Source organism: Diabrotica virgifera, chromosome 5 (assembly GCF_917563875.1).
Source record: "Diabrotica virgifera virgifera chromosome 5, PGI_DIABVI_V3a".
NCBI lineage: Eukaryota > Metazoa > Arthropoda > Insecta > Coleoptera > Chrysomelidae > Diabrotica > Diabrotica virgifera.
The window spans coordinates 29433263-29458636 of NC_065447.1; the positions used below are offsets into that span (position 1 = coordinate 29433263).

The following is a 25374-nucleotide window of genomic DNA, read 5'->3' on the forward strand; positions in this document are numbered from 1 at the left end:
TTCTAATGGCGTAGTCGTGTCCAGTCACCCCAAAAACCCCCCGAGTAACAAAATCTCGACCTTAGTATTGTTATGACAGTTCCGTAGATTGATCCTACATGGAAAAAGTCCCTCGATGTGAAAGAAGAAGTAGTCACCTACGAGAATGTTCTGGATGTCATGGAATCACCCAGAAATGTCTGGTGACGTCTAGAACGTCAGGAATCTATATAAACATATGTGTTTGACATTTTATAGTTCATTTGTGTTTTAGCATTTGAAGTTAATAGTTGTCAGAGTATAAAGTTGTATTGTAATTTTGTTCGAGATAAATAAAGATTTTTAGAAGAAGTGTAATAGTATGCTTATTTTGACATGTTTATGCACTTTTGGGAGCATTTGATGCCCTGAATTCCTGCCTAATTCTTGGTTTTGTATCAATCTCAGATGCTTGTTTCTCTAAAATATGCCTCATAATGGGTCTGTAAGGGTTGATGTTTTCCTTATTTTAGTGACTGTCAGCAGATATATTGATAACTGTTTCCCCTGCGACCTTTGGTTTCCGTTCTGTTGTTTTTTTTTTCGGTACAGTTTGGTATTCCGTTTTATCTGTTCTTCTTCTTAATGTACCTATCAGTGACGAATGTTGGCGATCATCATGGCAGTCTTTATTTTATCTGCAGCAGCGCGGAAAAGCGGCATGTAAGTATGTTGTGTTGAACCAGGTTCTCAGGTTCTTTAACCAGGATGTTCTTCTTCCTGGACATCGATTTCCAAATATTTTTCCTTGAAGGATGGTTAAAAGAAGGGCATATCTGGATTCACTTCGCATAACGTGCCCAAAGTATTCTAATCTAGGTAATTCTAACTAGATTCAATGATGGTCAGTACCTCTCGGTTCTTCTTCATTCTTCTGAGTACCTCCTGATTTGTGACCCGGTCAGTCCACGTGATTTTAAGAATTTTCCGATATAGCCACATCTCAAATCCTTCCAATTTTATGCAAATATCTTTGTTCAAGGTCCACGTCTGAACACCATAAAAGAGGACAGAGAAGACGTAGTATCCCAGCATTTTTACTTTTATACCAAGAGAGAGGTTGTGGCTATTGAAAAAGGCCCCATACGGTTGAAGGTGGATCTAGCTTTTCCCATGCGTGCTCTTGAAGCGTTTTACATGTCTGCTCTAATGGGATCAGGGATAGAACTAACTATAAAAATACTTTGGGTCGGAATGGGGCTAGTAGAAGGAACAGACACATAAAGCTTCATGCGTACGGCAGCTCTTTTTTGCGCGTTGGCAGGTCGTAGGTTCGTTGGGAGGGGTAGGAGGGTTTAAAGAAGACTAAGTTGAAGCGTTTTTCCAACCACTACCTGTATTTTTAAGACGGTTTAATGAAGTAATGAAATAACCAAATAAGCAAAGGATACTTACACAGACTTGAGGACCTTCCTACTATTTAAAGAAATTTGGACGCCGTTTGAAAAATCCTCAAATTCACATATCGAGTACTTACTGGACATATTCCATACTTATGGGAACCAATTTAGGGACATTCATCTTAGATTCCTCATTGGGTCAAACTGGGCTATTATTTACCATTATTGGCTTCTATGCCATATTATTTTCTTCTATTCTAAAACTTAATTCGCTTGTATCAGATATCTGGTTAATAATTTTCCAAAACATAGGTTACAGAAATAAAAATGTGTACATTTTATAATGTTTATTTAAACCTTTATACCTTATTATTTTTACTTTGAGAATAAACATATTCTCAAACAAGAAATGAATAATAAAAACAAATATATGGTTTTACAATTCTTAACCTTATTTTTAGCAGTGTATCTCTAAACAAAAATTTGACTTATGGCTGTCAAAAGTCACTGCCATTTATTTACTTTACAATAAATTCCATGTTGAAAACAAACTATTTAAATATGTAAAACCTTTACCAAATTAATATCCACTTGTGAATTTATTTAAAATAAACATTATTCATACCTTCATTTTTAAAACAAAAATCCATGTCACACGTCAAACACTTATCCAAAATTTTCCATTCGAGATTGGGGGGAAGACATTCAATTTTAAACCAAACAGGAAACAGGATAAGTTGATACCAAATAACATCATCGGGGTACTTCAATACGGAAATTCTTGCAGGAAACATGAACAAATCCATATATCATCTTAAAAAACTGGAGAAGCTTGGAACCATAGAATCGCACACTACTTTACCGGCATAGGCATAACTACGACAGAATAATACTGTTTCACAAGAATATGTCCACGTAAAATGCTGTGAAACTATTGTAATAATATTCCTTGACAAGTTACAAATCCTTCAGTTCTTCTACCATAAGAAGAAAACCATTTTAAAGCCGGCAAAGTGCGTTTCTTTGTGTGAGTTCTAACAAAAAGATATGTTCAACCTTCGAACACACTTTTAGAACTGAATATTCGTTTCGGCGGCGTACGTACCGCGTACCTTACCTTCCGAAAATTCTCCTCGCGCGTCGAGCCGAAGCATTTCTCGACCGAGATATTAACCAATCGCCAACAACAACTCAACGGTCTTTCAAAATTCAGACCAATAATATCAAACGATGCTTCGCGCTCAAACTAAGGGAAAAATACCAAACCTTTTCGAGGATTCATTCTAGAATAATGAATGTTTACTTACACAAATAAACAGGAAATTTCCTAACGTTTTTCAATGTTGTGAAATACTGATATACCTCCAACAGGAACGGCTTAGGAAATTTTAATGATATATAAACTCACAAAATAAATTAGAAAAATAAATATTTTTTCTTGGGATAAGATTAAAATTAATGAATGCAATTAACCAAACATTGTAGCAGAAATTTGTAATGCTACACTCTTATCTCTTGGTTGTTGGTCCATTCTTCATTTATTATGGTGCCGAGGTAGTTGTAGTGCGTCACTCTTTCCACAGGACTTTGGTTGATGTAGAGTTGACCTTCTGTTATCTTTCTCTTGCTAATGATCACAAGCATTTATCTGTTGGTATTATCATATTCTTTGGAAATCTGATCTGATGTGTGAATCTATTAAACTGGTATTTTAAATTGTTTTATTTTGTTTATTTCAGGATACCAGCCAAGAAGCCCTTATAGTCCTCGATGTTCCGTAGATCATTCCAATGTTCCAAGCAAGACCATAATCGAAGCTCATTATGTTCCTCTTCCGCTGGATAGAAAGTTTAGCGTTGATGTCATCAGCGAAACTAATTCGGACACGTTCGATGAAAGTCGTCGGCATAGTTGTTTTAGGTAAGTTTGAAGACTATTTATTCTTTTAAGCTTCGCTAAGACTGTATAGTACTATGCAATATAGCTGTACGACAGGGATACTCCATCCCATTCATTTAGTACTTGTCTTATTATATATTCAGAATATAATGTTGTATAATAATGGTGATAGTATGCAGCACTGTCCAGTTCATTTCTTTTTTTTAACACTTTTGAATATATTCCGTGTACTTTAACTTTGGCTGAGTTTTTATCATACAGATTTCTTATTAGATTAACGAGGTAATTAGGCATTCCCATATTTTTCATTATACTCCAGAGGGAATCCATTTCACTGAATCAAAAGCCTTTGTTGACTCTACGAAACAAAGCTGCATGGGTATATTCAGCCCTGTGACGGATGACCGAAGTTATCTTTAACGTTTGCGTTAAAGTTAAGATCACTCTGAGGGATAACTATTTCCACAACTATTTACGTAAATTCGGTGTGACGTATCCGACACCGTTATGAGATAGTTATTTCTTAAACGTTAAAAAGCAAATAACATTTGGGTAACAAAGTTTGAAGTAACAAAGAGAACCTTATGTAGAAATAGTTCAAGTTTTGAAATAAGTAGTTCTGAAAGTTTGAAATCAAGTAGAAATAGTTCAAACAACCAAACTTTTGATACTAAAGTATCCTAAAGTAAAAACCTAAAATTTTGTGATATAAGAAATTTTTAATGTTGTTCTGAAGATATTTTCTTGTGGCATTTTTACAATTTTAACTATTTATAATAGGAAATAAGCCACAATATTATTAAAAAATGATTTTTATTAACGTTTCGACGCCCAAATCGGGTGCCGTTATCAAAATACAAAATACTACTGATTATTAGTAGTAGTATTTTGTATTTTGACAACGGCACCCGATTTGGGCGTCGAAACGTTAATAAAAATCATTTTTTAATAATATTGTGGCTTATTTCCCATTATAAATATTTAAAATAAGAAATTTGCTTCAAATAACATTAAACGACGTTTTTTAAAGTTTTTGTACAAAATGTGTTGGTTTAATACCTTTTGTGTCACTATTCCAGTCATTCCAGTGCATTTACAAAAATTTATCTGGCAACACTGCATAAAAGTTTAAAATCCCTTATGTGTATAAATTTCAACTTATATATTAATCATTCAACAATTATATCTCGATTTGATTTTTGTATGATTTTAAAACTGTATTACCCTTCTATTCTTAAATTATTAGCTTTACTTTTCATTTTTAATTATTGTTTTTATTTTATTATTACCTACGTGCTTTTCATTGTTATTTGAGATCTATGCTTTATATTTGATATACTGCTTTATATTTGATATAAGACAACCTGAAGCAGCGTTCTTCGTTGAATATTCACTTGATTTCTATCTAAAAACAAGTCAGAAGATGAACCTAACCTTACACATCCTTACATAACTACAAAGTTATCTCATAACTTGAGGTTTAACGTCGCGTTATAAAGTGACAGTTGATATATCACTTCTTCTTCTCTTCATTTGAATGGCCTTAGCTGCCAGGGCTATCCGGCCAGGATCCAATGATATATCACATAACACAAGAACTGTCAAGAAATAACGCAAGTTAAATAAGATACATAACACCAATTCGATGATTTTAACTTAACTACAGGATAACTCTACGTTATATTTAACGTGAGTGATCCATCACAGGGCTGATAGTACTCCTTCGCTTTTTCTATTATCTGTCTGATGTTCAATATCTGCTCAGGCCAGGTGTTTCTTTTTCTGGTACAAGTCTGCATTGTTCTTCAGATATCTCTGGAAATAGAAACTTCTTTAGCCGTTCATTGATTATATGTAGCAGGATTTTGCTCGCACCACTTATCAGGCCATTCACCTGTGATCGATATCATGTTGCACATATCCAGTATTACATCTACAACAATCTCGCCTAGTGCTTTTAGAATTTCCTCTGGTATGTCATCGATCCCTGGGTTTTTTTGTTTCTTAATTCTTAATTGGTTGAGATTTAGCACCAGATTAGTCATTATGTGCGTCTTGTCCATGCTAATATTTAGTCCGACCTCTGTAAGGAAACGGGCTATAATTTTTCCAACATTATTATTACATCATCCATACGATTGGCTATAGGGTCGATCTCATCTGCGAATCTCAAATGACTGAGCTCCTCTCCATTTAAGTTGATAACATATTAGTTCAGATCTGCCTTCTTACAAGTATGATTTAAAAGCGTCGTGAATAGCTTTGGAGAGATGGTGACTCCTTGCCGTACTCCTCGCTGTATACAGAGTTTATTTATTTCTTGTTCAGATAGTCTTACGCTAGCCCTAGCATTTTGTTAGGTATATTTGATTATGTTAGCACAGCGATGGTCTATTCGGCATTCCGTCAATCCTTTTAACATTTTCTGCTGGATTATGGAATCGAATACTTTCTCGTAACCAACGGATACCACTGCCAATGGTATGTTGTATTCTGCACACTTCGTTGTCAGGTTTTTTATCACTAGTAAGTGGGCGTTACTGGTATATCCAGATCCAAATCCAGCTTGTTCTTTAGAGAAGTCTAGTTTAGCCTCCAATCTTTTTTTAATAATGTTTGTGATTGCAAACTGATACGAAGGTAGTTTTTTTAGATGTGTTATGTCTCCTTTCTTGTGTTATAAAACAATGACTTTGTTCTATTGAGAAAGGGTTTCTCCTTTATAGATATATTCAGTGAAGAGTTTGGTCAACGTCTGGATATTGTTATTTCCACCTTATTTGGTCGCTTCAATTACTATTCCGTCATCGTCAGGGATCTGTTTTTCATTCAAAAATGTGTCGTTTTGACTTTATAAGGACTATTTCTCGCATTAATTCTGATCCCTGGTTTGTGATTTTGGACAGGGACTGATCTTGCTTTTCGTTGGTGCTCTCATTTTGTGATAGAAGGATTCGACAAATTCGAGGATTTTAGTTCTATTCGTAGTAATCTTCCATCTTTTTTATTTTGTACATATTTTTGTTGCCTGTTGTTCGTATTTGGCTTCAAAAGCTTTAGACTTATATTTTATTGAATTATTTTAATAATAAATGATGAATAATATATTATGAAATAAAAAAATTAATTACTTTTATTGTTTTCAGTGAAGGGGCGGAAGATCAACCGCGGTATCGGTACTGGCGTACCCCGTCAGTCGTGGTTAGTGATTATTCGGACGACATTATGGGCCTAACGTTGGAAGATATCGAATATATTCGTAGTCGACGGGATAACTCGATATCCCCGGATTCGAGCCTGCATAGTTCGTGTAGCAATTTAAATTTTTGCGGTTCGACTATAAGTGGTTTAGATGGTGATTACGTATTGTGCCAACCGTACAGGAAGTCATCTAATTGCTCGACTTGTTCAACGTTAAGTGATGAAGAGGAGTCGCCTGTTGGAGATACTTTGCTGCAACCACATAAAAATAGAGAGGTCAGTGATTGGTTTACTTTACTAGTTTTACTTTGTAAGAGCTGTAGAAGAATATCTATTCCGCCTAAAGTTTTTTCTTCTTCATATGCAAGGTCTTAGTTTTAAATTTATATTAGACCAGTTATCTTGTTTCATTTAGGTACTCATAAATGTCCCAGACCTTGTAAAATTTCTGTCACTTTCCCCGAGATTTCTACTGAGGGACTCTCTATATCCTATCCTACCACCCATTTTGTGGATATCTCTTGGATTTCTGTATTTAATTTCTGATAGAAATCTATTAAGGTCAAATCGTATACGACTGTGATCCAAACATGAGGATTCTTCACACACAAATACAACTTGTTGATGTATCACTTACCTTGTGCACAATTCAGGCATATTAGACTTGAGTTATTAGGATATAGGGATTCGGTCCCAGGTACTTATTAGAAGCAGTTTGCTCAATATTCCTTCCATCAACAATTACAATTTAGCACCTGGTTAGTCATTTCCCTTTTCATAAGATTGACAATAGTTGTACGGTATGCATTATTCCAATTTGGTCGAACTTTTATATAGTTTGGTTTTTCTCGGTATTTTAATAGGTATAGGAGGTACTTAGAAAATTATATAAGTGACAATGTAAAGTTCGTTGCCCATGTAACTACTAGAATCTCACAAACTACAATTCGTTATTTACAATCTACAACAATATTATTTTTAATTGGACATTTTCCTTTAAACCCCATAATAAACTTTTCTTTCTTAACAATGCTGCTCGACGAGATAATATGTCTATTGGCGTTTACTTAAAAAATCTTTCATAACTATTGAAAAATAGTGATAGAAATAGTAAACATTTTTGCAAACCAATTAGAAGTTGTAAGACCCGATCTTTAAACAAAAGAGGAATATCTGCGGATCTTAATCGGTGATTACAACGATAAATAACTATCGGATCTGAATTATCTCGGAGTCTAACAACACCACACAAGATATAAATCAACATCATAAACGACCGCCGACCATTTGTGGAAGATGGTAGTAATAAATTTTCGAGGAACTAATATTATGAGAGTTGAATCGAACTACTTGCGTTGTTGGGTTATGTAAGAGACAAGTTGTTGGGGTACTGCGGTACTGGGTGTGACAAATAACTATTACCGCCTCTGCTAACTCTGCTACATTGGTCGCAAGCTATAAAATTTAACGGTTCTGTTAAAAATATGTATTTCAAATTTAGTGGGACAAAATTGACGACACAATATTACCAATAACTTAAAATTGACAACACAAAATTACTAATAACTTACAGATTTTCAAATGTTAGTCCATAAAGTTAATGCGGTTGTTCCGTTGGTGGTTTACGGAAACAATTAAATGAAATTACAATAAGTGTAAGACAACGAACAATAATATATTAATTTATTTATTTTTGGTTGAAAAGGCGTTCATATATCTCGTAAGAGGGTTTGTTATTCTTTGCGGGACGAGTGTTTATGTCAGATTGCCTGTGGATGAACAAAACATTAGTTTTACATTTCTGTGGTTTTTAAAGAAGTTGAAGACTGATTTGTTGACATAAGGAAGCTGGCCCTTTATCGTCCTAATCGTCCGGTAATTTATTATGGAATTTGCGTATCCCATACATAAACTGAACAGGCCATCATTATCTGGTGTTTTAAAAGCTGAGAAGGCATTTTATCTGAATACTGATATATTTCGATTCTTAAAATTTCCCTTTATGCATTGGTTTGTGAATTTTAAAATGGGACGTATTATTTTATTTTGAAAAAGTTATTAAAAATTAAAATTAGCAAAATAGTAATTGAAGCGTGGCGCCACACGCTTGATAATACCCATTTATGGTTTTAGAATAAATTATAGTAAAACCAAATTTATAAGTATTATTAGCCAATCCAACACAACATATTCAGTGAATTGTAGAAAAATCGCGTCGATTTTATTGCTATTGATGTTAGTTAAATAGCATTCAAAGGGTACCCCCGTTAAGATATACAAAATGCCCTCACTGCCAGAATGAATTTTTTTCATCTTTTTTCATTTTCATTATACAGGGTGTCCCGAAAAGATTGGTCATAAATTATACCACAGATTCTGGGGTCAAAAATAGGTTGACTGAAACTCACTTACCTATATACAATAGTGCACACAAAAAAAGTTACAGCCCTATGAAGTTACAAAATGAAAATCGATTTTTTCTCATATATCGAAAACTCTTTGAGATTTTTTATTGAAAATGGGCATGTGGCATTTTTATGGCAGCAACATCTTAAAAAAAATTAAAGTGAAATTTGTGCACCCCAAAAAAACTTTATGGGGGTTTTGTTCCTTTAAACCCCCCCAAACTTTTGTGTACGTTTCAATTAAATTATTAGTGTAGCACCATTAGTTAAACACAGTGTTTTAAAACTTTTTTGCCTCTTAGTACTTTTTCGATAAGCCAGTGTTTATCGAGATATTTTGAATATTTGTCGAATCCACCACATATCTGTATATAAGGTGAGGCAGATAACGGCCTGTTAGAAACATCTCGAGAAATAAAAGCAGCATATGAAAATAGTTTCATATCTTTGCAACTTCCGGTTATACCGGAAGTTGCTTATAACTTCCTTTTTTTAAATAGGACACCCTGTATATTTTTACATTTTTGGATTTTCCTCAATATCTTCTTTCTTAAAATATGAGGTTTTGTAATATTATACAGGGTATTTTAAAAAATATTTACGTTTTTTTATTAATTTCGTAGCAATATTCACACCATGTAGAATTGTAATAGTTTGACATTAAAAACTCTGCTTACGTTCAAGTGATTTTTAATATAGTCTACTATTGTTAAGAATCATTAGTATAGCTAATTTTAAAATTTTAGTATACAGGGTTAGTCGAAACTCGGAATGAATATTTTCTGAGTTTTCTTAAATGGAACACCCTGTATTTTAGTATTGTAGTGAAATTATATTTCAGGTACTTTTTTATTTTGTAAGTATTCCCTATACTAATTGCTTTAATTTGTGAGTTATTGGTGATTCAATCTAAACATTAATTGCAACAAAAAATACGTAAAATTTTATTAGGTTGGCCGTGAAAATTAATCCAGACTGATCCTTAAAATTACCAATAATGGTTTAGCTATCAAAATACCTACGTAGTTAAGAATGTTGGTGCGATTAACAATTAAGCACAAATTAAAGCAGTCAGGTATAGGGAATGCTTAAGAAATAAAAGAGTACCATAAAATATCATTTCATTACAATACTAAAATACAGGGTGTTCCATTTAAGAAAACTCAGAAAATACTCATTCCGAGTTTCGACCAACCCTGTATACGAAAATTAAAAATTTAGCTATACTAATGATTCTTAACAATAGTAGACTATATTAGAAGTCAGTTGAACGTAAGTAGAGTTTTAGATGTCAAACTACTACAGTTCTACAGGGTGTGAATTTTCGTACGAAATTAATAAAAAAACGTAATTATCTTTTAAAATACCCTGTATAACATTACAAAACCTCATATTTTAAGAAAGGAGACATCGAAGAGAATCCAAAAATGTAAAAATATACAGGGTGTCCCATTTAAAAAAACTAATTTAAAAGCAACTTCCGGTATAACCGGAAGTAGCAAATAGATGAAAATATTTTCATTAAATAGATGACTCTTCAAAACCCCTTAATTCAAATTTTCATGATTCTGTTCCCTTTATTTCTCGAGATATTTCTAATAGACCCTTTATTTGCCTCACCCTGTATGTTTAAGTACGATTATACAGACCTGTTATAATCTGCAAATGTATCTATAATGTACATTTTTGGGTATATCTTGAAAAAAAAAATACTGAGGCAAAAAAGTTTTAAAAACGTTGTGTTTAACTAATGGTACCACAATAATGAATTAATTGGAACGTACACAAAAGTTTGGGGGGGGGGGGTTTAAGGGAAAAAAACTCCCATAAAATTCTTATGGGGTGGACCAATCTGACTATAATTTTATTTTAAGATGCTCCTCCCATGAGAATGATACATGTCCATTTTCAATAAAAAATATCTGAGAGTTTTCGATATATTGAAAAAAGTCGATTTTCATTTTGTAACTTCAAAGAGCTGTAACTCTTTTTATGAGCACATTTGTACTAAGGTAAGTTAGGTTCAATCGAACTATTTTTGAATCCAGAATGTCTGGTATAATTTATGACCAATCTTTTCTGGACACCCTGTATATGCAATTAAAAAATAAGAGAGCGCAATTTTAATCAGCGACCCCCTCCCACCCCTCCTATAACAATCGGATGTACAAGGGCTCATGAAGGCTGAACCAGAAGGATCAGGACGATATCATCCTTAGATGGAACAAGAAATGACCGAAGATTGGAAGGTCCAATCGTTTACATTTGCGATACGATTGCCACGTTGCTCATAGTCGGAATATATGTGAGCGTGGTTCTTTGGGTTGGGCTTATGTTGCCATAATAGATGGAAAATGAATAAATAGTAATATGCAAATAGGGATAACAAAACGATAATGGACAATAGATGGTGATAATAATTAACTGATGGTTTGACCCTTGGACTCAAAGAAAATTAAAATACTGAATACATAACAAACAACAAAAAAATTGGCGCTATCAAATTTTAACCAATTAAATTTACAAAGGAACAATTAACAATACATAACACAACAACATAAATTAGCAACACTTCTACGACAAAACACAACTACCCGTCTTGAGCTGTTTTAAAAGATACTCAAATAAAAAAACTCAAAATATAAAATAAATCACAAAAATGCCAAGTTTTTTGTAAAAGGTATATATTAAAATACCCTAAATAAGGGTCACAATACAAAACGTTTTCGGATTAAGGAATTCATCATCATTGCTTAAAAGCCCTAAAATTAAGTATAACCTAATTAATTTAGAGAAAAGTTAAAAATTGACAGAGGTTTTAAAAGCAATAGGCCATACTTACAAAAAATTGCATGCCTGAGCCACCAAAATGTATTGGGTAAAAACCCTTTAAATGTAAATGATATGGTTGTTTTACATATTTATATAAAGATCATCTGATGTTAAAGATATGCCTGGATGTTACCCAGGGCAACACAGGACTCTTCCCACGTGGTTGGAATTTTTTTTTTGAGAAAACCTCACATATTGGATTTCAATGGCCAACTGACAACTGAATTCAAAAGCAACCCAAAATGACATTAAGAACTGTCAATGTAACCTAGTTGTATTATTACTTCAGCCACAACGTTTAAAGATTATTTTGAATGTTTAAGATAAAAAACAGTATCCAATTTACATATATTAGAATTAAAGATGTTCGAAAAAAGATGGAATTTTTTTTTCCTAGAAATAATCCATTAATCAAGTATTCAAATAGGAAAATAAAAATAAAATGTTTACTTATGCAGTCAACAATACCAATAGGTGTTGTATTAGTGGTGTGAAATTATCAATACAATTAGACAAATAATTGGAAAGGCCTTATACGTGTGGACGTCTGGGAACACAAAATAGTATGTAATGTGTACATATGTGTACGGTTCTAAGAGTATTAATTAAAGGATAATTGTTTGATGAATGATAACTTGCTTAGAAGTCGACCCAACATAAATTGGATAATGATGGAAAAAGTGATATGATAATTTTAGAAATAATGTTTTGTTTTTTATCTTACTGAAAATGGACTAGAGTAACTTGAAGAAACTAAGTCCTCCAGAGACTTGACATCAAATTGGTTGTAAATGAAGTGATCTTCAACTTGTTCAATATATTCGCTTTCTTTATTTGTTATTTTTAATTGTTTTGTGTTCTTTTTCTCTAGAGATGTTCTTACATACTTTTCATCAAACTAGGATCTCATTTCAATGCAGTTGATTTTGGTGAGATAGGTTCCTTGCTTACTCATATTATTATGTGGCTAAACTGTGATTTTTTATGCGTTTGTGTTCAAGTGCTGTACATCATTCATCTTCTTCTTCTTCTTCTTCTTCTTTTATATAGGCAGTACTGCCTGTTTTTCTTCAACGGTGCCTTTCATTCTGCCCCTAAGTTGTCATTCCATCTTTTCCTTGGGCGTCCTATACTTCTCCTGACTAACGGTGACTTGTCCTGGCTATTCTTACTATCCTTGATTCAGACATCCTGCTTATGTGCTCATTCCACTCTTCTTTTCTGTTCTTTACCCAGGTATTTATGTTGTCTACTCCACATATGCGTCTGATTTCCTCACTTCTTACCCTATCCTGTAGTCCTTTTCCAGCAATCCTTCTTAAGATCTTCCTTTCGTTGGTTTCCAGATGTCTTCGTGTTTTGCTTGTATCTGGTCCAGGGCCGCCCAGTGCCAGGCCGGGCCCCGGGGATGAGACCCGGCCGCCCCCCCCAAACCCAGTTGAACGAAAATTCCCAAAAATCTGATAACTCATAAACTGGGATATGTAATAGTGAACACTCATGCTATTGACACAGGAAGGAAGAAAATTAAAACAGTTTTAACAATTAAACTTTGTTTTTAATTATTTACAATAGAACTGTTAGTTACAACATAACTTTTCTTGCTTTCATATCCTTAAAGTTTTGGATCACGTGGTCGAAATCAAGAGTTTTTGCAAGTTTCGACTCTATGCTTAACAGTCCCAAATCAGATAATCGTTGTTGACCCATAGTAGATCTTAAACAATTCTTAATTCGGCTCAAAACACTAAATGATCTCTCGGCCTGAGCAACGGATACTGGTAGGCAACAGATATGCGAAGAGCAATGCACACATTGGGGAAAAGATTTGTCACATTAAGGGACACGAGCTTGTTCAAAAGTTTTATTCGTTTCAGCGACGTATCTGAGATGTTTGATTTACTAACAGTTTTCAAGTAAATCATTTCATCAAGTAGATCCCTGCTTACATCTGAATTGTACTCTTCGGCGAATCTTACACAACTTTCTGAGATCGTATTCTCGTCCATTTCGTTATACTTCCATAAAAATGAAAATTTCATTTCGATTTCTCTCAGTGCTGTGAACCTAGTTTTCGGGTTGGCCACCAAAACATCAATTATTGTGTAAAAAACTTCTGTTTTGAAGCGTTCTTCCGGTGATAAATTTAACATTACATCTTCTGTAGCTGTTTCATCGTGAAAAGTCTTCCTCTTTCTCGCACGGGAAGTGGAGAGTTCCGGTTCGATACCATAAGCATTTGCAACATGTTTGCATTCAGACAATATCTTGTCCCAGTTATTTCTTAAGGCACTTAAATCATCAATTAGGCTCTCTATATTACTACTCTCAACATCCAAAGTAGCGTCCATAGTTTGAAGTAGTTGACTTCTGTAGTTCATGGGTACCAACACTTTCACCCAAATTGACATCATGAGGATGCACTTCCGATCTGGGGCTCCCACGCGCAATGTATTCCCGATATATTTTTATTAATTGTAACTTATGCAAAGAAATAATTTCTTGCATATTGCCTTTTCCAAATGCATAATATTCCTTATAATAATTTCATAATTAAAACCGCAAGCAAATTCAATCTGTTGTAAAATATTTTAATAAAAGGAATTTTTTTAAATTTGCTAACGGCCGGGCCCGGGCCCCGGGGATTTTGCCCCCCCCTGCCCCCCCCCCCCCTCTGGTCGGGCCTGATCTGGTCTTGTTTCGGCCGTATAAGTCATAACTGGCCTAATAACTGACTTATATATTCGGGCCTTTGTTTCCAATCTTAGGTGTTTGTTTTTCCAAATTGTGTCGTTTAGGCATCTGGCCGTTCTACTGGCTTTAATTATTTGGTCTTTTACCTCTTCTTCAATATTGTTGTCGGCTGATAGATTAATTCCCAGATATTTGAAAGTCATTACTTGTTGTATAATTTGATTGTCTAACTCCAATTTGCATCTTATTGGTTCTTTGGCAATTACTAAGCTTTTTGTTTTTTGGACTGATATTTTCATATTCATTTCTTTTGCGTTAATGTTGAACTCGTGCAATAATCTTTGTAGGTCGTCTTCGCACTCTGCTACTAAAACGGTGTCATCAGCGTAACAGAGTATTTTTATCTCTCTATTGCCCATTTTGTACCCTCTTTTTTTCTTCACTTGTTTTATTATTGCATCCAATATTATGTTAAACAGTAGAGGGCTTAGTGAGGGCTTACATCATTCATGATTTTGCAATTCCTTATTTATAGCTTTTTCATAAAAGTATTTCATAAACAGAAATAAAATATGTGGATGTTATTGATTTGGTCGATTTATACTATGCATCTGCACCTTGTTATAGTGTGGGATCCGAAGAAAAACAACACTTAACACTTTAATATTTTGTTTACACGTGATTTCAATACGTATAAAAACTTTCTAAAAACAAACATTTAACAAACAGCAGGCACTTAATTCTATCGATTAATATTACAAATAAAAGTACCAAACCCGAATTAATAAATCTATATAGCAAACTCTCGCAGAGAGAAAAACAGTTATAATTAAACTAGACTGATTGGTCTATTAAAACGCAGCTGGGGGTATTTTTGAGACCATTAGGAAGCTGTAATAGTTGAAATGTATTGATTGTCTTAACAAGTTTTTCTGCCATGTTATATTTATTATCATCCATGACCCTTTACAATCAATAGCCGGAAATAATCACCATCGAAATTTTTAGGTCATGGCTTTCTTTCAGGGCCCCCGTGACCGGGCGTGGAACGCGTGCGACGCACGCGGGCGTAACCCCAAAAGGGCGCCAAACCAAAGGTTTGGTTAAGAAATATTAATTTTAAATGAGATCATTTTTTTATTCCATCTTAATTATAATTTTCCATTGACTCCTAGAGAAACCTCAATAAATCAAATATTGTGTTATTACTGAAAAAATAATTAAAATCTTATTTTATATTTGGTGTTAATAAACAATTTCTACTATTATTGTATTTTTAAAAACAATATAATTTTCGAATATCCGTTTTTTAGTATTAATGTTTTCTAAAGTAAAAAATAATAGGTATTTAGGGTATGCTGCATAGTTCCAAATTTTATTCAGTAATTATGGACTGTACCTCATATTCAAGTGGAACAAAGCAAATAAGCCTAATTTTGAGTTATGTTGTATTAAACGATAATTCTAAAAAAAGTTCAAATACAAGAGAGTTTTTTAGCTTCTCGAATAATGCGACACTACAGGAGAAGGTTTTGTAATAGTTGAACTATTACAAAATTTAAATATAAAAGACATGAGAGGTCAAGGGTATAATAACGATGCCAATATGCATATATGATAAGGGTAGGATAATCCTCGAGCTTTTTTGTTTCACGCGCTGCATATAACTTTTTAGTAATGAATGATGCTGCTAAAGTGTCAAATAAAATAGTAAACTTGTTTAATAAAGTATAAGAACTTTACGTATTTTTCTCTTTCTCCACAAAAAGATGGGATATTATAAAACTACATGTTCCTGAGTTAAATCTAAAACCCCTAAGTGATACAAGATGGTCGAGTAGGATAGAAGCTATAAAGCCATATAAATTTCATATAATTAAAGTTTGTGAGAATCTTACAAATACATATAACTAAGAGATAATGGTACCTTTAACATAAAAATTGGACAGTATTAGAATAATTGATCAAATCCTAAGTTCGTTAAATGGTAGATTTGATATGATGTTTGGTTATGATAATTTTTTTGGTTTTTTAGTGATATTATTACATTAAGTGACGATGATATTTAAAAAAAAACTGTCTTGCTCTTCAACAAAAGCTAACTGAACTTATTACTAAAAACTTTTAATAATCAATATATATTTGAAAATATCAAACTACATCTCTACTAAATATTACTTTTTCATTAAGAATTCTCCTCACTTTAACTGTCTGTTGGTTCTGATGGCGAGAGATCATTTTCAAAATGAAAGTTATTAAAAATTATTTGAGTTCTCCTGTGGAAGAGGAAGGATTATCTGGTTTGGCAATATTAGCTATATAGCAAGAGCTCGTCAATAAAATTGACTTTGAAGATAATATAAAAGAATTTGCTGCAGTCAAATCTAGAAAACACCCATTTAATTCAATTTAGATTTAGCTGTCGCTTTCTAGATTTAAGAACGTAGGCCCAAAATTTCGGACCAATCTTTTTTAAATGTACTCATTTTTTTCAAATGCTTAGAAAACTAATAAATATTAAAAAAAAAATTAAACGCAGAATGAAAGATTACATTATTACCAATGGCCGAAAGTACCTACATTAAAATAAACAAAAAGTTTTTTTTTTGAATGAAATATTTAAAATTAAAAATTATAATAAATTTTCTCTTTTTTTACCCCTGTAACTTATTAAAATAAACATTATAGAAGTTTTCAGGGAATTTCGGCTCTCGGTAATAACGTAATCTTTCATTCTGCGTTTAAATTTTTGAAATATACTTAAGTACATATTAGTTTTCTCAGGATTCGAAAAAAATTAATACATTGTGCATATAGTAGATTTAAGGACGCTAAAATATATGCCGCACGCGGGCGCCGCTCAGCCTTGCGGGGGCCCTGCTTTCTTTATTTTCTCTTCTTGATTTCCCAAATTCCAGGTTTATGCACCATCTAATATTTTTTAACTTCTTTCTGAATAACCGTTTCAAGCTCTTTTCTCAAATAATTAGTCAAAACGACAGCTTTTATTTGTTTCAGTAAAAATATTATTTAGCCTATAATGATTTTTAAGCTTATCCGTAGGAAATAATGTAAATTTGACAGTTGAATCACATTACCACGGTCTCATCATCAGCCGTGTTTATACCACTGGAGCAACAAATTCTGAGAGGTTTTGCACCCTAGAATTGTTAGATGTTTTGGATTAAAAAATGAAGTTTTGTACATTTGGAGAAGTACAGTAACATAAGTCCTTGTCAGACGGACGGCTTCATGTCAGAATTTTTTCACGACAGTCTTCATTTGGTCTGCCTACCATGTTGGAGATCTTCTTGGTCTTTGGCCTTCTACTACCAATCCATAGTTCCATGGTCCCCGTTCCCATGGTTATGTGGCAGAACTAATTTTGGTATGCTCAGTCTACTTTTTTAATAATCGGTCTGGTATATGAAGCTCTCCTAGAATTAACAGGTTGGTTCTGTGTATGACACGCGTTGAATACTTCTGTAGACTAAATTTTCAAGGGGGTACTTTAAAATTCACGCCATAATCCATATCTTCGGGTAGGGGTCGCCAATTTCTTGAAAATTTCAAGATCTTGTCTTGATTTCAATACAAGATTAAGACAAGAAGTAATTTTAGATTTCAAGACAAGACAAGAAATTTTATGTCAATACCAAGATTTCTTGTCAAGAAAACAAGAAATCTTGAAATATCTTGACGACCTAATAATAAAAACTAGATTTTATTTTAAATAACAAATTTAGCACATTCTTAAATCGGAATTGATAAGCCATGAATTAAGGCAGGTAACACTTCTTATGGAGTCAACGCCTAGCTGATTTCTTGGCTTTATTATTGTTAAAGATGCTCTTAAAAATAGCCTTTCCGCAGGTACAGATGTTGCTAGCGGTCCTAGAAAATCCTTGGCCATTTTCGATAATGACAGATAGATTATTTTCGTGTCTTTTCTGCCAATCAAGTATGTATATTCTCAGAATCTTCTGACCTAGGCTTATTTAAGTATTTTTTAATTTCATACTTCCAAGATTGTAATTTATCATTATCAGCTTTCTAAATCTAAATCAAATTCGTTATATTCTTTTTTCAGACTAAGTACTGGTTCTGGTATTGGATTCTATACATCATTCTGGGATTTATTAAAGTAGTTAGCTTTAAATATTTGTTCAAATTTTTGTACTGCCTCTTATTATATAATATTTTTCCAAGATGAAGAGGAAAATGCTTCTACTTTATGATGAGGATTCAAAATAACAACAATACAGTATATCCAACTAGTTTTGTTATAGTCCTGTCGCCAGGGGGGGTACAACGGCCTCCTTAATTCAGATGGACTTACCCAAGTTTTTTTTATATATTTTGACCCGTAGAATACGAATTTTTTGGGTAACAGTTGATCCGGATGTCGATAAGATTGTTATAGACAAAGAACTTGAGGAATTACATAACAGTGATTTCTCGCAAAACAAAACATATTTTTGTATTTTTTGGGTAATTTTAAGCAAAAAATATTCCTACAAGTTTTTTCGTAGAATGCATAGTTTTCGAGATAACCGCGGTTGAACTTTCAAAAAATCGAAAAATTGCAATTTTTGAACCCGAATAACTTTTGATTAAAAAATAAAGTAGCAATTCTGCTTACCGCATTTGAAAGTTTAAGTCAAATTATATCGGTTTTGATTATTTGCATTGCTAAAAATTAATTTTTTTATTGTTAAACTAATCTATAAACACATAGGTTTCCCGTGCCTAATACATGCGTTTTAACGCATGCTACGTAGAAATTGCCTCGCTTGCACTTGTAGCTTCTCTACCTACTCGTTCGATTTTAAATGAGAAATCATAGAAAACATCACTCACATACTAGGTGTTTACTACAGTTTACAGCTTTGTTTAACAATAAAATAATAAATTTTTAGCAATGCAAATAATCAAAACCGATATAATTTGACTTAAACTTTCAAATGCGGTAAGCAGAATTGCTACTTTATTTTTTAATCAAAAGTTATTCGGGTTTAAAATTTACAATTTTTCGATTTTTTGAAAGTTCAACCGCGGTTATCTCGAAAACTATGCATTCTACGAAAAAACTTGTAGGAATATTTTTTGCTTAAAATGACCCAAAAAATACAAAAACATGTTTTGTTTTGCGCGAAATCGCTGTTATGTAATTCCTCAAGTTCTTTGTCTATAACAATCTTATCGACATCCGGATCAACTGTTACCCAAAAAATTCGTATTCTGCGGATCAAAATATATAAAAAAAACTTGGGTAAGTCCATCTGAATTAAGGAGGCCGTTGTACCCCCCCTGGCGACAGGACTATTATAGTGTTTCAGAATTTTGTTTCCCGCAGCTTGATTGCAGTAAATTAATTGCTAATTTGTAGCGTCTCTATCAATTTTATTATTAAGTTCACGAGCCCATATTTCCAGTTTGTCCAAAAGTAAATTCACTCCAATTACCACCAATGGGAGTATGCAATATTTTTCCCCTTCGAGAATTGAATAAAGTGTTTTAAACCTTCTCAGATACTGACAAAATTTACTGATCAGAACCATTCTTTATCTAACATTTTCCAATTATTTGTTATTCCACTGTTAAGTATAAGTTGCATTTGCCCTGAGTTTTTGATTTTTTTTATAAGGTATTGAAATTTACTTGCAGGAGAGTTAAAATCTAAAGTAGTAGCATTTATAGCATTTTCGACTTCTATCTCATCTTCCAAATAATCAAAATCCTTTTCGATGAGTCTAAACTGTTTCGATTTGGTTCAGCAATTTTTATGAAATCGTGGACAGCTAAGCTTAGAATATATGCGAAACATACAAAATGCTTATTTTAATCTTACACATAAATTTTGGGTTCGTCAGGAAACAAATGCAGATCAGGGAAGCCCCCCAGTGGCAGTGGAGGCCGTGTTAGCACGCAACACAATAAAAAGGTCGCCGGGGAATCACCAAACCGGGTAATCAAAAAATTTTAAGATGTCAAGAAAACGTCAAGAAAAGATTTTTTTTTAATTTCTTAATTTTTTCTCAAGACAAGACCAGAAGTTGTTGTCAAGACAAGAATTGATAGATTTTGTTGGTAGATTTTGACGTTGCTTTTTTAATTTGTATGTACTCTTTTCGTGCATTACGGATGTGCGTTATTTTAATAAATTTAATGTTACATTAATCATGTACGTACATTGTATAATCAATTTGCATGGGTAACTTACACCATATCATAATAATAAACGTTATATTTGTAATGTAGCCAATAAGTACTGTTGTGATCTTACTTTTAAAATCTAATGATGTTCTCAGATGTAATTTATCTTAATTAATTAATCAATAATTATCTCATTAATCAAACAGATCAAATACCAATATAGTGTCAATCTCAGGGCTAAATTATAATATCAATTACTTACTTTCGTGGCTTCAAAGTATTTCTCAGTGGATTCCTAATCGGGATAGATAAAAGAGAGTAAAATAATACACATATACGGATTTCAATTGGAAATTATAAAAATCGTTTATTTTATCTAAATGGCAATAACTGCTTAATATTTCTTATATTTTATCTTTCTATCTTTATTTAATACAACAGTTACAAAAAATGGGAATATTATTTCTTTTTGTCTCCAAATTTATTTTATTTATAATGAACTATTATGATTTATCAGTAAAAAATTGATTTAGGTTTGATGAAATTTTTTTAATAGTGATTGTGTGGCTCAATTTTCAATGTGGTATTTAATACACAAACCATACATTCATGTCATAACAAAATAGACTGACCTTTACTGATGATTTGACAATGTCTTCACACAAAACACGTTTCCTATTGGCTTGGGTTGCGATCCAACGACTCGTCCAAGTCTTCCAGTAATGCCTCGGCTCCTTTGAAAACTACGCCTCGTACAGCCCTCGTTCCTGCCTTCTCCTGATGCCGTGTTCTACCTTTTTCAAACACTTCAACAAAAACCGGGGTACTCTAGACTCAAGGAGTTATGTACTATCTCGACTCGGTCTATCCCTCGCTCCACAATATCTTACTTTTTATTTTTTTAAAGACAAAACTAACCAACCCGGCGTTTCACTTTTTTGTACACTCTTCTCGAACACTGGACTTCGCCTCCGATCGCTCAAAACATTCTGACCTCATTGCTCATTCATTCTCCTACTTCCAAAATACCCCTTCCAGCATTCAAAAATCAACCAATCCCAAGCAACTTTCAATTATCCGTATTTACCAACACAAACTTTCCTTTTTCTAAATATCTTAATGGATTTCAAGAAAAATATTATTCCCCATTTCAATTTTACTTTCCACGTTAACCCTCTTTACAAATTTAATAACCTATTATCTTATTTGCTAGAATATGAATTGTCGGTGGTTATTCACACCTTTCCACGAACACTTTCTTTTTCAACATCACTCTAATTGTTTACTTGAGTCGTATTGTTCCTGGGGTTCGTAAACACTTCTCCGAAACACTTTCTTAAAAACTACCTATACATAATTTGTTTTATACAGGGTGTTCCAAATTTACATGCCCGCGGTCGAGAAAAATGAAAACCTTTATTTTTATTTGAATTTTAAATACAACTATAAACTTTTATTTCTTATGTCAAATAGGAATATAACATACAAATAAAAAAAGATCTGGAAATATTTTATTTTATAACTCAAGTTTTAAGTTCATATTTTATTTTCTAGAATAATCTTAGGTCTACTTACCTATAGGTATACAAAATAGGTTTCCCTAGGCAATAGCAAAAAATTATTTAAATTATTTCCAAGTAAAAAATTGCAATGCTTTTGCTCTCTCTCTCTCTTTCTCTCTCTCTCTCTCTCTCTCTCTCTCTTTCTCTCTCTCTCTCTCTCTCTCTCTCTCTCTCTCTCTTGCTTATGCTACCTGCAGAATTATCTCCAAATCCTTTCAAAGTTTTTACTTTTTACTGAGAGACGAAGTTCTTAAGACGGTATATTTTGACCTTAAATTGTTAATAATTGAAAAAGTCCACCAAACACACTGCAGGAAACTAAGAGGTTTTGTCAATCGAGGTCCATAAAACTTAAAAAAAAACTTGTCAGATACCTGGCTCAATCAAAACCCCCCAACAGAGTGGTTTTTTACCTTTTTTTCTGAACTATTTTGTCCATTTTGACATCGACAATTTAAAAAACACTAGTTTATACCGTATAATCTTTAGATTAGATACTACGTTTATAATAATATATCACACATTTTTTATAGTTTGTTTTATTTTTATACCAAAAAGTGCCATTTATAAAACTATATAATTTACTCTTGCCAACATTTTCAAAAATATAATATTTTCAACGTGTTTATTTAAGTCTTGGATACCCCATCTAAACAAACTTTGATTTTACTCATCCTCTCATCCAAAACGTTTTGATTTGCTATTAAAACTTTTTATATTTCTCGCAGTTGGATTAAGATCTGACGGATGTGGCAGTAATAAATTTAAATATTTCTATTTTAATATGTACAAATAAATAAATGTCTGTGATTCATTAACATAAACTTAAGGAAAGAGGTTATTTTTTCAAGCTGAGGCTATTTTAAATTTACGCGCTGTATTTGTATTGGAGAAAAGAGAACATTTGAAAAAATCCATTTAAATATTTACATATCCACGATTATCTAACAATAAGTACCGCCCAAGTCGATATTTGATTTGATGGTTTTTAATTTTGAATGCCATTGGATAAAGTCACTTGTCCTGCGTAAAAATGTATCTATTACAAATTACAATTTTTGCTGTATTCTATCAATAACGTTATTATTAATTATTGTAGGGGAGCAAAGTATGCTAAATGTGCAGTCATTCGAGCGTTATGGGGACCTATTGAGTAGTTAAGGTTAAGATTAGGTCCTAAAACCAAAAAAAAATCAAGTAAAGTTTTCCGTGTTATTGGGGACTTTTCATTTCTAATTTAATTTTCCATTTCCAACTATCGCTTTTTTTAGAATATAGCGTTATCTATCCATAATTCGAAAAAATGTCTCGAATAAAAGTTACTAATTTTTACGTAAGGAATCCAAATCTGCAATAAAAAATGGGGGCTCCCATTTAAGACTTTAAAGTAACCCCCACCCCACCACCTGGTGCCATTCGATAGATTTTTCAAAAATATTGAATAAGTGTATTTTTCAGTTTTTCGATCTGATGTTCATTTCGCGAACTATCGCGGAATTCGTATTTAAAATTTTAAATTTACCCCCACCCCTCTCCGCGGGAAGTCGTGTTTGGTATCATTTGATAGATTTTTGAAAAATATTGAGCCCGTATTTTTTAGTTTTTCGATTTGTCATTCATTTCGCGAAATATTCGCTTTTTTCTTGTGAAACTTTGGGACTCGCCCATTTCCTTAGGCTCAAATGGTCAGATTTTGAAATATACACTGTTTTGGATGTACTTAACTTACCTTATCTTAATCTGACGATTTCGAGTTTTCCTAAGGATAGATTTTTTTTTCGGAACACCCTTATCATACTCCCTTGTATTGAGATCCAATATATGGTAGGGGTACATTTACAGGGTACAAGGTTTCTCGCCATGTCATAATCTGACGCGCTCGAGTAACTGCAAAAATCCCCGCTTATGCTCCCCTACCATTAATAACATTATTATCTTAGTTCGCGTTAGCCAAATAAGACATCAGTTAAATAAAAAAAAATATGAATACAATTAATTATTTCATTCAAATCTATTAAAAAAATTTTTAAATCAAAATTATTTATTATTATCCCGGTTTTTATGGCATTCTCCGCCTTCCGATTCCTAGTTTCTAGCTTCGTCGGTCGTTCCGTTCTCCAGGGTGAAGGTTCCTTTCTGACATTTCCTTCTGAATGTCCCCTAGCCAGGATTGTTTCGGTCTCCTTATTCTCCTTCTTTCCCTTGGCATCCATTTTACAATTCATTTTGGTAGTCTGGCGTTGTCCATTCTTTCTATATGACAGATATACCGGGTGGTGAATTGGAAAACGGGCCATAGGAAACTCAATGTAAAATTCTAAACTGTTGAATTCCTGCTTCCCTAATTATTTTACATCAGAAGCCATTAGAAACGATTTGTAGAGGATTGAAATCTGTATTGAAAACAACTGTTAAAATTGTTCTACGAATTAAACATATTCCATATTTTTGTAAAAATGTAATACATTTTTGAGTTTTTCAGCCCAAAATTAGGCCGCACACAGTGCAATAATGTGTCACAATGAAGTTATTATTTTCACATTTTTGAACTGTCAATATTTTTATTTTATCATTTATTGTTTAAAAACAATACAGTTGATAAGATACCCTCAGTTGCGGAGAAAGTATGTATTAATAATAAAGATTTTTTATTCAGTCAAAGGTGTGAGCACTGTCAGTTAAATAGTAACGTGTGGCCTAACTTTTACACACATACCTACTGTGGCAAATGTATTAAATTTTTCAAAATTTTGGAATGCGTTTAAATGGTAGAACAATTTTAACTTTTGATTTTAATACAGATTTCAATTATCTACAAATATATTCTCTCATGATTTTTGATGTAAAATAATTAGGGAAGCAGGAATTCAACAGTTTAGAATTTTACATTGGGTGCGTTCGGACGACCACAGCGGCTGGACAGCTGAGCCAGCAGTAGCTGTCAGACGTCACCGCTGGAGTCAGCCGCTGAGAGATTTACTAAGCTTTCCCTATCACGGCTGGATACAACCACTCAGCCGATTTCTGCTGACAGTCAGCCGCTATGGTCGTCCGAACGCACCCAATGAGTTTCCTATGGCCCGTTTTATGATTCACCACCCGGTATACCAGATCAGTTGTCTCCTTTGAATTCCATATATGATAGTTGAATTGACTTCCATGATATGTCTGATTTTTAATAATTATTTACAATCTCTCAAAAATAATAAAATTATAGTTTTTCTCTCTACTGTAAACTTAGTCAAAATGATTACTGGTGTTGGTGTT

General features: G+C 33.1%; 1 protein-coding gene across 5 annotated transcripts in view; it reads left to right on the forward strand.

Moving 5' to 3' along the window:
• Window positions 1-25374, forward strand: part of LOC114334761 (uncharacterized) — a 601548-nt gene that overhangs the window by 186617 nt on the left and 389557 nt on the right. For all 5 annotated transcript variants that reach the window (XM_028284875.2, XM_028284855.2, XM_028284860.2 and 2 more), the window contains 2 exons: window positions 3098-3278; window positions 6404-6734. In XM_028284875.2, the coding sequence (XP_028140676.1) occupies window positions 3098-3278; window positions 6404-6734 (512 nt within the window). The remainder of the gene's footprint in view (window positions 1-3097; window positions 3279-6403; window positions 6735-25374) is intronic.